Raw genomic sequence first — 12,549 nt, forward strand, 5'->3', positions numbered from 1 at the left:
GAACAATAATCTGTTCTGGTTTGTATGTCACTGCTGGCACTTTGCATGGGCTGTGTATGTCACTTTGCTGGCAACCAGGTGCCAACTCTTGCCAAAGCTTTAGGCCTCAGCTGAGCACTGACAAATTCATTGCTGGAAACCAGTCTGTTTCACCTGCGTGTTAGTATGGTTAAGATGGGTACTGGACTTATAACAATATGTTTAGTGCTTAGACTTTATGAAATGCTTGTAAGTGAGATTAATGCATGCAGCAACTTACAATATCTGTATTAAATGCTATAAGGTAATATTTAAGTTTTTGCTTTGTAACTGTAAAAACTGTTTGCTATAAAACTGTGAACCTGTCGGGGGGGATCATCTCCTGCTCATCAAGAAGGGATATCAGAACTAAATGAGTCACTGTGGGACATCACAATACAAAGACTTTGTTAATTGTCCCTTCATAACCATGAAGAGGCTACTTGCAAAAGGGCTCATCCCATCAGCTTGCATTCTGGGAGAAGGAAATAAAAATAGCCAACAAGAAAATTTTTCATCTCTCTTTTACTTTTTGGACTTTTACAGGGCCAGAGCTACGAAAGAGAAGCAGATACCCCCAGGGTCAAACTGGGTTAGCCCTAAAAGACATTCATAGCTGATAGATTACTACAGTTCTGTCACCTTTCGGAAACCTGCTTTAACCTTGTAATACTTCTCTCATTTATTTTTCCTAGTTAATAAATCCTTAGTTAGTTTACTACAGGATTGGCTACAAGCATTGTCTTTGGTGTGAGATCTAAGGTATAAATTGACCTGGGGTAAGTAACTGGTTTCTTGGAACTGGAAGCAACCTGCATATGTTGTGATCTTTGGTGTACTGCAACCAACTATCACTAAGTCCAGCTTGCCCGGGTGGCCAGACAGCTGGGAATGGCCAAGGATGTCTGTGACTCTATGGTAAGTTGTTACAGTGAGTTAGGAGCTCATATTTGTTACTGGGTTGGTGAAATCTAATTACAGAACTCACAACCCGTTTGGGGTCTTTGCCCTGCTTCTTGACAGTCTGCCCCGAGACTGGCACTCACGATCGTGAATCACTCCAGATAGCATGACATGGGCACATTTGATGGGAAATGAAAATATTGAGCCCACTGGCTTTAGTACCAGCTGGCAGGGAGAGAGTTTAAACAAATATAACTAATCACTGACAAATTACAGTAAAATATCAAGTTTTGTTGGCCTAAAATGATTGTTCTGAAAAGTCTTAAAATACAGAAAACTGCAGAGAACTCTTGCCCCTCCTTTTTATTTATTTTTATATGTATGTACATATGCTCTTTTTTACAGAAGACTAAATAATGGTATTTATAGGCACAGGGATGGAGAGTACATAGCCTTTATGTATACACATATTTACAACCTGCCTCTGTGGCTCAGGGGCTTAGCGCAGTGGCCTGGGAATGCAAGGGTCACAGGTTCAATTCCACATTCAATTCCAGGGCAGCTATCTCGGATTCAGAAACTCCTCACTGGTGGCTTGTCTCCCTGCCTCAGTGGCTCATCTCTCCTCAACGTTAGCCTACTTTACCATAAGAATATCATAGTTTGAACAAAATTAACAAGTAATATGATGTTTAATTCATATTTGATGTACTCACAGGTGGCTGTTCTACTGCTCCATCTTTCTGTGACTGCACCAAGGAATCTTGTGACCAGACAGAGGACTGTGAAAAGGTACGGTTCCTTGCTAACTTCATAGTGGAGATTCCAGGAATTGGTGACAGTTCAACCTCTTCATTTTTTTTCAGAAGGGAAGCAAAATCGATTCCAGAACTCAGGAACTCTGAATAGGTCCCTTTCCCCACCATTTTACCCTACAGCAAAATATTTTTTAAAATTTTGTTCACATGCTGTGTGCACATTCTGTACAGGGTGAATTTAACAATCTGTTGCATAAACCTTCATTACTGGAGCCCCATGGCTTTTGACACATGTACTGTCTGAAAATAAAAGCTCAAGAGATTTCTTACAAACCCTTACTTCATAACACTGAAAGGTTAAATCCTTCCCATTATCCATTCTTTTTCTATAGCAAGGCATTACAGGCAAGATCCTTACCTCCCCCAAACCAGCCCCTTCATGCCAGGTAAATGGGTCAGAGTGGTATAAAGGGACCTGAATCTGGATGGGGGAGGATTCCCTCATTGCAGGACCTGCACAAGATAGCCTTACAGCTTAGAGGCAGGCTTCCATATCATAAACAGGTCTCTTAGCTTATGTGATATGCCAGGGGTTGTGGAGCCACACAGAATTGGGAGGTCTTAAAGCCATCTTAGCCCTCTGCTCCCCATGGGGCTCTTAGAGGAGCCACACAGAATTTCACCCCATGTGTTCCAGCCTAAAAAACCCCAACACAATCCACTCTTTTGCACCTATGCCAGAGATTATTGTATCTTCAAGGTAATCTGACAAGGAAAAAGATGGGTGTTGTGGCCTTTTTTTTTTTTTTGCAACTTTATGAAGTATAAAGAAGGCCTAAAGGGTCCTGCTTCTCCCAACCTTAAAAAGTAGGGGAACAGTCCTGCAGGTTTTTTTTTTATCTTAAGTATTTAGGACCATCAAGTCTGGGGCTCTCTGCTTTTGCTGGAAGACTAGTCTGTCTCAGATACATATGGCCTTTTCTCAGTCTTTAATTAAAATGGAACTGAGCTGCAGAGTCTAATAAATACAGCTTCTCCTGCTCTTCCCCCTGCCCTACCTATTTATTAAGGCACTAAAATAAATCTTAACAAAAAACAAAGTTTTAAATACTCAGTAAAAATCACTTCCCTACAAGCAGAATATATAACATGATAATATGCCAGTTCAAATTTTTCAGGCAAGTTATTCTAAGAAAACTCTTCTCAGCTTCTGTTGTTAATAACAGATACACTTAACGAATGTCTTTAGGAGACATAAAATACATTTATAAACTGTAATTATATTTTATAGAAAATCACTTTTCCTAACTCTTCACATTTTTATCTTCAGAGTATGAGTGAGTAGCAGCAACAACTGAGTTTTAAAAGCGAGCCAGTGATATGACTTACCGCTTTTAAAATCAAAATCTGGTTTACCGCATGGAGGTACTGCAACTGATGAGTCACCAAAATAGAGATCTTTTGGTGCAAGGCCTGATAAATACACCTGCAAACAGAAGGAAAGAAATGGACAGCACATTAATGTTCTATAACATATTTATTCATTACAGAAATAATTTATAAAACCACATATATTAATTACTTTGTCATCCAGGAAGAAAAATACCACCACAGGACAAGCAGACACCCAAAATAATGTACTTGTCAAAATTATGTTAACTTGGCATGTCTCTAATACACTGAAGAGCACACTATGGGAATCTCTTATTTAAATACTGTATGCTTACAAAGTAGGTGAAATAAACCAAATTGTGAATTAAAATTTCTGATTCTAGAGAAAAGAGATTACTAAGGAAATCTTATAATTGTGCATTCAGCCTATTATTAATACATGTCTTAAAGTAAACAGGGCTATGAACAGAACAGACCTATTTAATCAAAATGAAATTCACAGAAGTGAATGAAGTTAGGCAACATATTGTAGCATAGACAATTATCCAAAAACAAGGGCAACATTCAACTTCTGTGAGCTAAATTTCCAAAAGTTTGTGGAGTATGTAATTAATACCAACCGGAGGAGTAAACATTATTATTATTGGCCTGGACCATACTGACTCCAATATGCGTATGGTGGTGGATCCCTCAAGCATAGCTCTCCCTCTTTCATCCCACCTTCACAGAAAGGGGGTTCACCTGTCTCTGTGGTATCATCCCTCTCTTGTGCCCCAGATAGAGGGGTAACCAGGCCATATTTCAGTGAGTAGCACTGCGACCTCACAAGGGCACAATGCTCACTAGCATTCTTAGATGTTAAAACTGAGAAATATTGCCCTGAAAATTTTGTGAACAGTAAGGTATGTGTTTTTAAAAGGTTTCCTAGCCTACGCACAGACAGCAGGATCAAAGGGCTGATTTATTTAAAGTAGAATCGCCTTTATTGAAATCAATGTATTAATGGCTCCAGTTCCATCTAGATTACATTAGAAAGTCTCATTTTGTAAAGGGATGGGGGTGCTCCAAGTTAAAAAAAAGGTAAGGGGGGAGCATGATTCAAAAAAAGGTTAAGAACCATGGTATAACCTGTTCTTAAAAACCTCCAATAACAGGAAGTCTAGTTAGGTCCTTTGGAATCCTATTCCATTCGTTAACTATCCTTACAGTTAGAAAGTTTCTCCTAATATCTAATCTATCTCTCTCTTGTTGCAGATTTAGGGCTTGTCTACACAAACAACTAGATTGCAGCAAGATGGGATGTGAATTTACCATGCACTGGCCTGCTGTGGTCTACCTGTCCATGTGCACCCTGCAGATGCACATTAACAGTTAGTCAGAGTGCTTTGATTGAGCCCTCTTTGAAATGGAACTAGCTCAAAGCACATTATCAAACAGTTAATGTGCATCAGAAGAACACACATGGACAGTTAGACTGTGGCAGGCTCGCAAGGGGTAGATTCACACCCCACCTTCCCTCAATCTAATTGTTCATGTAGACAAGCTGTAAACTGATTACTTCTTGTCGTATCTTTAGTCGACATGAAGAACAATTGATCACTGTCCTCTTTATAACAGCCTTTAGATTTTCTTCCCATGGGACCTTACTTACCAGTTCTTTGTCAAAGTCTGCTTTTTTGAAATCCATTGTTCTGCTGCTCTCACTCATTCCTTTCCTTAAAATCATATATCATTTCATGTTCACTTTAATCCAAATTGCCTTCTACCTTCAGATGCACAATGAATTCCTCCACATTAGTCAGAACCAAGTCTAAAATGTGGAACTTCCCTCCAAAATTACACTATTCTGAAGTGCAGATTTGGCAATAGTCAGGTTTTGCACAACTGACGTGTTTAAGGTCCAATATTTCACAAACTCGCCAAGCTAGGAGCAGGAGCTTTGTCACATGCTCAAAGTATTTCTGCACATTTTCAGAAACTAAGTAACAAAGGCTTTTACAAATGCAGGTTAAAATTCTCTACAACTTACTAAAGAACAAAATATGTGGTATACAGCAAGGAGATGCTGAATGCACATAAACTTCTATGATGCCATTTCTCCTTTCACACTTATTTTGCTACATATATTCCCATTTCATGAGATGCTTCAGCATGCACTGTACTAGTGGTGTAGCTGAACTACAAGGAAGAGAACTAGCATAATGTTACCAGCAAGCTCTCCACAAATCACAACCTTAGAGAATTTTGTAGAGTTGTACTTGGGTTTGGGTTGGCCAGATACATGCTATGTTTTTTTATTTAGCATTAATATATTGAAACTGATATCTGAACTGATAAAATCAAAAGGAAGAGCAGGTTAGAGTGGGTGAGATAATGTGTTCATTTAAAGTTTTCATTAAAAAGTACTTCACTTCTCCTGTCCCATCCATTGCTCTTTGCTCTGCCGTTCACACAATTGCTACCAGGACTCAAAAGTGCTATCTTTGAAACCACAGCCTGATATTCTACAAATACAAAAGATCGTGCTCAGAGTTCAGGTCTACCTAGCATGATTGAGAACCAGGAGACTTTAAAGCATATACCAAAATTTGTTACTCATTCCAGCTAGCTGCTGAACATCAATAAAATTTAGACCTTTCCCAATTCTACAGCTGTTATGGAAGTATCAGAAGAAAACTTCTACTTTCAAAGAGGTATCCCTGAAGACCGTGGATGGAAAAAAATGGTTACTAACCTTTTTGTAACTGTAGTTCTTCGAGATGTGTTGCACACGTCCATTCCAATGTAGCTGTGTGCATGCCCCAAACACAGTCACCAGAAATTTTTCCCCCATTGTACCCGTTGGGTCGGCTCTGGTGCCCTCTGGTGCAGCACACTCTTAGCGCCAGTATAAAGGGCCTGGCCAAGCCTGCGCCCCCTCAGTTCCTTCTTTCCAGCCAACTCTGGTGTAGAGAGGTAGGAGGACGGGTCTTGGAATGGACATGTACAACGCATCTTGAAGAACAACAGTTACAGAAAGGTTAGTAAACATTTTTTTTTCTTTGAGTGATTGCACATGTCTATTCCACTGTAGATGACTCCCAAGCAGTTGTATAGGAGGTGGGGTTGGAGTTCATGGACATGGTGACTGTAAAACAGCTTGACTGAAACTGGCATAATCCTAGCCTGTTGCGCAATGGCATAATGAGTAGAAAACAAATGCACAGACGACCATGCAGCCATTCTGCAAATGTCCTGAATAGGCACCTGAGCCCAGAATGCTGATGATGATGCTTGCACTCTTGGGGAGCAGGCAGTCAGGATAACTGGTGGTGGAACACTGACCTGATCATATCACGTGAGAATGCATGATGTGATCCATGACGAAAGTCTCAGAGCAGAGACTTTTACCCTTTTAGCGATCACTGTGAAGAGTTGGATGGATCTACAGACTGGTATGGTTCTGACACATGGGAGAAGAGCATGTTCTACCTCCCTGCCTGTTGAGGTAGAACACAGCTGCAGTGTTGTCTATAAACACCTTCCCGAAATGTGAGGCAAGACTGCTTGACAGGCCAGGCGAACTGCCCAGAGATCTCTGACACTGATGTGTAGTGAGAGTTTTTATGGAGACCATAAGCTTTGAGTCCCGAGTGGTCCTAGGTGTGCTCCCCAGCCTAGTGCTGATGGGTCCAAGACAAGGGAAATCGGCAGATGGGACTATGAGAAGGGCATGCCCACACAAATCACCCACGGATCCAGCCACCAGTTGAGGGAGCTGAGAAGAGAAGGTATAGTAAGTATACCAGAGAAGGTATAGTAAGGACCAAATCCAGATAATGGCGGTTAGGGGCATACACTGAAGCCAGCCATTGCTGGAGGGGCCTGATGTGTAGTCATGCATTCTGCACCACATACATTCATGAGGGCATGTGACCCAACAGCCTCAGACAAGAACAGGCTGTTATAACGGGATGATCCCTGAGGAGTACTATCAGGGATGTGATTATCTGAAACCAGCCTTCTGGGAGGAAGGCTCTGGCCTGGGTGGAATCAAGCACCACTCCAATAAACACTATCCTCTGTATCGGGCTAAGGGTAGACTTCTGTGCATTTATTAGCATGCCTAAGGCCTAGAAAGTCGACTAAATGAGGTGGAATCCACGATGGCCTTACTGAGAGGTAGGGCTACTCATGACAGGCCCACCGTGGTCAGGATGTCGATCAAACTATAGAAGGACTCTTTGACTTCCTCCACCTGTATGCCCAAATTTTGGACCACCCTTTTCAACAAGTCCTGGTGGGCCTTCTAGTTGTTATGGGGAGGTGACGCACCTGCTCCCGACATGGTAACGTTGGGAGAGGAGGAAGAGGAGCCTTACACTGGCTGAGGGCACTCCTAGTCACCTTCTGCGCTGATCGGATCTCAAGGCACCTGCTCCTGGTACACAGCACTGGCATTGGTACCGGAGTCTGAACTGGTTGCTCCCCAAAGGTGTGGGGGTGCCCTTCCTTCAGAGGTCAGCGAATAGGAACGCCTTGACTGGGGTTCCTGCATCGGTGGAAATGCCCACAAGTTCCAAAAAGGCCACTGCATGGTCACAGGCCAGTGACCAGGAGGCCAAGTACTCGATGGTATTCCCTGGCCCAGGTGCACAGCCAGGTAGGGACACCTTGAGGAATGCCAGGGCCAACTCCTTGGTTGGAAGGAGTACAACCCCCTTCTGACTCTGACGACAAGGAGTCTCTGCCTGGCGACCACGGCTCAGCGGTTCCCACCAATGCCACCAAAGTCTGCGTCATTGGAATGGACATGTGCAATCACAGAAATAGTTGTTCTCCAAGTCTTCCTCCCCCATAATATATCTTGGTTTTACTCTAGAGTTTGGAAAAGAAGACTGAAAAGAACTTTTACTTCTTTTCTGAGTTTCTAAATATCTCATTCTCCGTGCCATTTAGCAGCAATGGGAGATCACGTGTCATTGAACCAATGTCATCTAGCCTCTTTATGGTGTTTATTGGTAGGAAAACATTATTATTTGTACTGTGATAACAGCTAGTAGCCCCAGTCATGGACCTCACTGTGCTAGGCACTGTATGAACTCAGAATTAATGGATCTGGAAATATCAGGCTGGAAGATTAAGCCCTAAAAGGTACTTATGCCCTTTCCTTTTTAATTTGCACGCTATATAATGAAAATTTAAGACATTAAAATTGTAAGTGACAGTGGACACACACACATTTAACAGCTGTTATAGCCCTCCCACAAGAAGCAGAAAAGGAAACAGTGTAGCTCAGACAGTGTACATGGGAATGCAGTGCATCAGAATATATGAGCTTTATACGTGATCATGGATGCACACCAATCACAGAAGGCAAAATTCTCCCCAGGACACAAGGCGAGCACAAAGCCTATACACCACTAAAGTCTTATTTAAGCCCTACAAAACAGGTAGTGCTGGCTCACAGAAGTGTATTTTGGCTACTGGAAGAAACAACAAAATAAGTCTGATGCAATGAGAAGGCGAAAAAATACATATTTTGCACCCAATTTTCAATTGGTCTGAAAATGCAGCTGCAAATCAGAGAACTGCCTACACCAATAGGTATTCAGATGTATAATTATCTAACCTACATGTTACTTTTCTGCATGGCTATGAAAGTGTGTGCCAGATTGAATTTGCATCCACTAAAGAAAATCTTGATCAAGAAAACAATCTTGTTTAGGGCCTCATCCAAAGCCCACTGAAGTCAACGGGAATCTTTCTTTAGACTTGCAACAGGCCTTGGATGAGACCTGTCAACAGAGATAGGAGCATACCAGGTACATTGGCCTACTCAACTGTTCTTGAGTTATCTATCTGGGCTTGCAGAGCAAACCTCTGAAAGCAGAAATGGGAAAAAAGAAAAAAAAACACAGTAATTTATGAGAAAGGGAACATGATTCTCACAAAGAACAGTTCTATTTTCCTTGGGGATGAGGGAAGGGCTAGATTCCCCTTTCTTCTATGGTAAATGTGTTTTCTCTTTTCTTTCTCCTCATACTGCTCTCAAGTGTCTAGTCAACAGGACATGACTCCTTATTTCATCTGCCTGAGATGGCTTAAACTATAAAGAATGAGAGAAGAGGAAAATCATTCAAGAATTTAAAAGAGAAGGGAGATGTTTTTCCTAGCCACTTAGAACAAACAGGTTTCAGAGTAACAGCCTTGTTAGTCTGTATTCGCAAAAAGAAAAGGAGTACTTGTGGCACCTTAGAGACTAACCAATTTATTTGAGCATGAGCTTTCGTGAGCTACAGCTCACTTCATCGGATGCATACTGTGGAAACTGCAGAAGACATTATATACACAGAGACCATGAAACAATACCTCCTCCCACCCCACTCTCCTGCTGGTAATAGCTTATCTAAAGTGATCATCAAGTTGGGCCATTTCCAGCACAAATCCAGGTTTTCTCAACACCCCCCCCTTCCCACACACACACACACACACACACACAAACTCACTCTCCTGCTGGCAATAGCTCATCCAAACTGACCACTCTCCTTACAATGTGCATGATAATCAAGGTGGGCCATTTCCAGCATAAATCCAAGTTTAACCAGAACGTCGCGGGGGAGGGTAGAAAAAAACAAGGGGAAATAGGCTACCTCTCCCCCCCCCCCCCGACGTTCTGGTTAAACTTGGATTTATGCTGGAAATGGCCCCCCTTGATTATCATGCAATTGTAGGGAGAGTGGTCGCTTTGGATAAGCTATTACCAGCAGGAGAGTGAGTTTGTGTGTGTGGTTTTTGGAGGGGGGTGAGAAAACCTGGATTTGTGCTGGAAATGGCCCACCTTGATTATCATACACATTTTAAAGAGAGTGGTCACTTTGGATGGGCTATTACCAGCAGGAGAGTGAGTTTGTGGGGGGGGGGGCGGAGGGTGAGAAAACCTGGATTTGTGCTGGAAATGGCCCAACTTGTTGATCACTTTAGATAAGCTATTACCAGCAGGAGAGTGGGGTGGGAGGAGGTATTGTTTCATGGTCTCTGTGTATATAATGTCTTCTGCAGTTTCCACAGTATGCATCCGATGAAGTGAGCTGTAGCTCACGAAAGCTCATGCTCAAATAAATTGGTTAGTCTCTAAGGTGCCACAAGTACTCCTTTTCTTTTTTAGAACAAACAGTTGCAGTTTAACAACATAAAGCTCTAATGATGTAAAAAATGAATGACAATTCTTTGTTTCTTTCTTCAGGTATAGAGTGTAACATTATAAACTAATGTTTGGTTGGTACTAGGGACTAAAACTAGCTTACCAAATGTAATATTGCATTATGAAATTTGCCATTTTGCTCCAAGAAAAATGGCATGTTTTTCCTTAAAAAACATATAGTCCTATTTATTATGGCCTCAAAAACAGATTATAGATTCAAGTGAGGAACGAAACAGCACGAACAGATTAACTGCTTTCATACAAATATCTTAAAGAATAAGTTCAGGAAGAAAATACTGATAATATAAGCTACAGAAGGAGAATTGTCTCTAAAAACAATATTTTTCTAAATTTCCCTGTTTGGAATCAGTGCATCTAAATTAAAATTCAAAGAAAAACAAAATAGTAACATACTTTTCAAATAAGTGTCTGCTAACTTCTGCATCTACTGCACTCAGTGGATCATCCAAGAGGTAGATGTCTGCATCCTGATACACTGCTCTACAACATTTAAAGAAATGTTAGTCAAGTCAGTGCCAAATACATTCTTACAGTCAACTTGCTTATATTAGTCACTAGTGTCTATGATAGGTACCAACAGATATTACGAGAAATAACAATTTTTACCTAGCAAGATTTACACGGGCTTTCTGTCCACCACTCAATGTAGCTCCACGATCTCCTATCATGGTTAGGTCACCATCTTCTAACAATCCCATGTCCTGTGAATATAGAGAACATACAGTGGTAAAAATTCTTTACAAAAGGAATATCTCCCACATCTGAATCAAAATTACTTTCCCAAAGTATTTAGTAGTTACTAAGCCCTGGTCTACTCTGGGGGAGGGGGGGGGTCGATCTAAATTACACAACAGCAGGAGAGATTAAAGAAGTTCTATCTACAGTGTGTAAAACAACCTTGCAAAAAAGATTTTCCATTACAGTAAAAGTCTAGTTTTCACCTGTATTACTGCTGATAGGAATATCATAACATGCTGCAGGATATGCAGCAAAATAATACCTTTTAGCTATCAAGCAAAATGTCTATTTCTTGACAAATAGGTTTAACCCTCTTCTGTATCACACATGACAAATGCCTTCTATACATACATACATACACACACACACACCCCTTTCAAAAACATTTTTTCCACAAGGCTACAAGGGCTCAGCAGGTTCTCCAGTCTATAGTGTTAAGGAGCTATGAATATCACTTTACAATATGCACACTGTACATCTTAAAGGGAGTATAGCATTCTGTAAAGGTTATTTGCAAAACAAAAGTGGCAAGTGGCATCAGTTATGAATGTTTGTTTCTACCTTGTTAGCTCATTTAAGCAGTTAGCTACTCTAAGCATCTATTATAAAAGCAATTAACATGGCTAAAACTCATTATCATACAAAATATTTGGAACTAGCTTTTTCCTGTCAAATTTGTCCTAGCTTCTCAGAAAATCAATCTCCCTCTAGTGAATTTATTATGAATTACAAGAATTTGCTCTTATACCTAAATCTCACAAAACAACTATGTACGGTGTTAAATTATAGGATTCATCTATCTCACAAGTAAATTGGTAACTAATTCTATAAATTACATATCACAACAGATACTAGCTATCATAGCAATAACATTAAAGTGAAAAACAAAGTTGGCTGTTGCTAAAACAGAATCAACATTCAAAAGAAAATCACTTACTTTTTTAAGAGCACAAACTTTTAGAACTTTTTCATACTTTTCTTTCTCATATTCTCTGCCAAATAGTATATTATTTCTCACGGTGCCAGGAAATACCCATGGCTGCTGAGAAACATAGGCTATTCTTCCTCTAACATCCATCAAACCTTTGTCTTTAGGCAGTTCGCCGAGTACAGCACTTAAGAGAGATGACTGCAAGAGAGTTTATTGTTTGGTTGGTAGTTTAAAAAAAAAGTTGTTAAACTCAGTTTTTGAACACTATAAAGAACATGCAGAAAAGGAATGATACATGCCCCCACTGCAGATTCAGAAACTAATTTTTCATTTTAATGTGTAAAAAAAACTTTGGATAAAATTTGCTAACGCACTTAAGTGACTTCAGAACTTCAGTCCCATTGAGAGTCAATGAGATGTAAGCTCCAAAGTTACCTAATTCTCAATGGGACTGAAATTTGAAGTCACCTAGGTACTTTTGAAAATTTCATCCTTTAACTTAGTTGGTTATATCATTTTTAAAATACTTTGCCATTTTTATTGTATTAAAAGCTTCATTTTGTAAATTGTAACATAATGGGACAAAAAAGAATTCTAAAACCAAC

The 12,549-nt window shown here is 40.4% G+C and overlaps 1 protein-coding gene across 1 annotated transcript in view; it reads right to left on the minus strand.

Moving 5' to 3' along the window:
• The window catches only part of ABCC4 (ATP binding cassette subfamily C member 4 (PEL blood group)), a 200,201-nt gene that overhangs the window by 127,802 nt on the left and 59,850 nt on the right, over positions 1–12,549 (minus strand). The window contains exons 11-15 of the mRNA XM_077807040.1: positions 11,951–12,142; positions 10,882–10,976; positions 10,669–10,755; positions 3,069–3,165; positions 1,638–1,853 (exon numbers count right to left, since the gene is read on the minus strand). Of these exons, the coding sequence (XP_077663166.1) occupies positions 1,638–1,853; positions 3,069–3,165; positions 10,669–10,755; positions 10,882–10,976; positions 11,951–12,142 (687 nt within the window). The remainder of the gene's footprint in view (positions 1–1,637; positions 1,854–3,068; positions 3,166–10,668; positions 10,756–10,881; positions 10,977–11,950; positions 12,143–12,549) is intronic.

Source organism: Eretmochelys imbricata, chromosome 1 (assembly GCF_965152235.1).
Source record: "Eretmochelys imbricata isolate rEreImb1 chromosome 1, rEreImb1.hap1, whole genome shotgun sequence".
NCBI classification, from domain to species: Eukaryota; Metazoa; Chordata; order Testudines; family Cheloniidae; genus Eretmochelys; species Eretmochelys imbricata.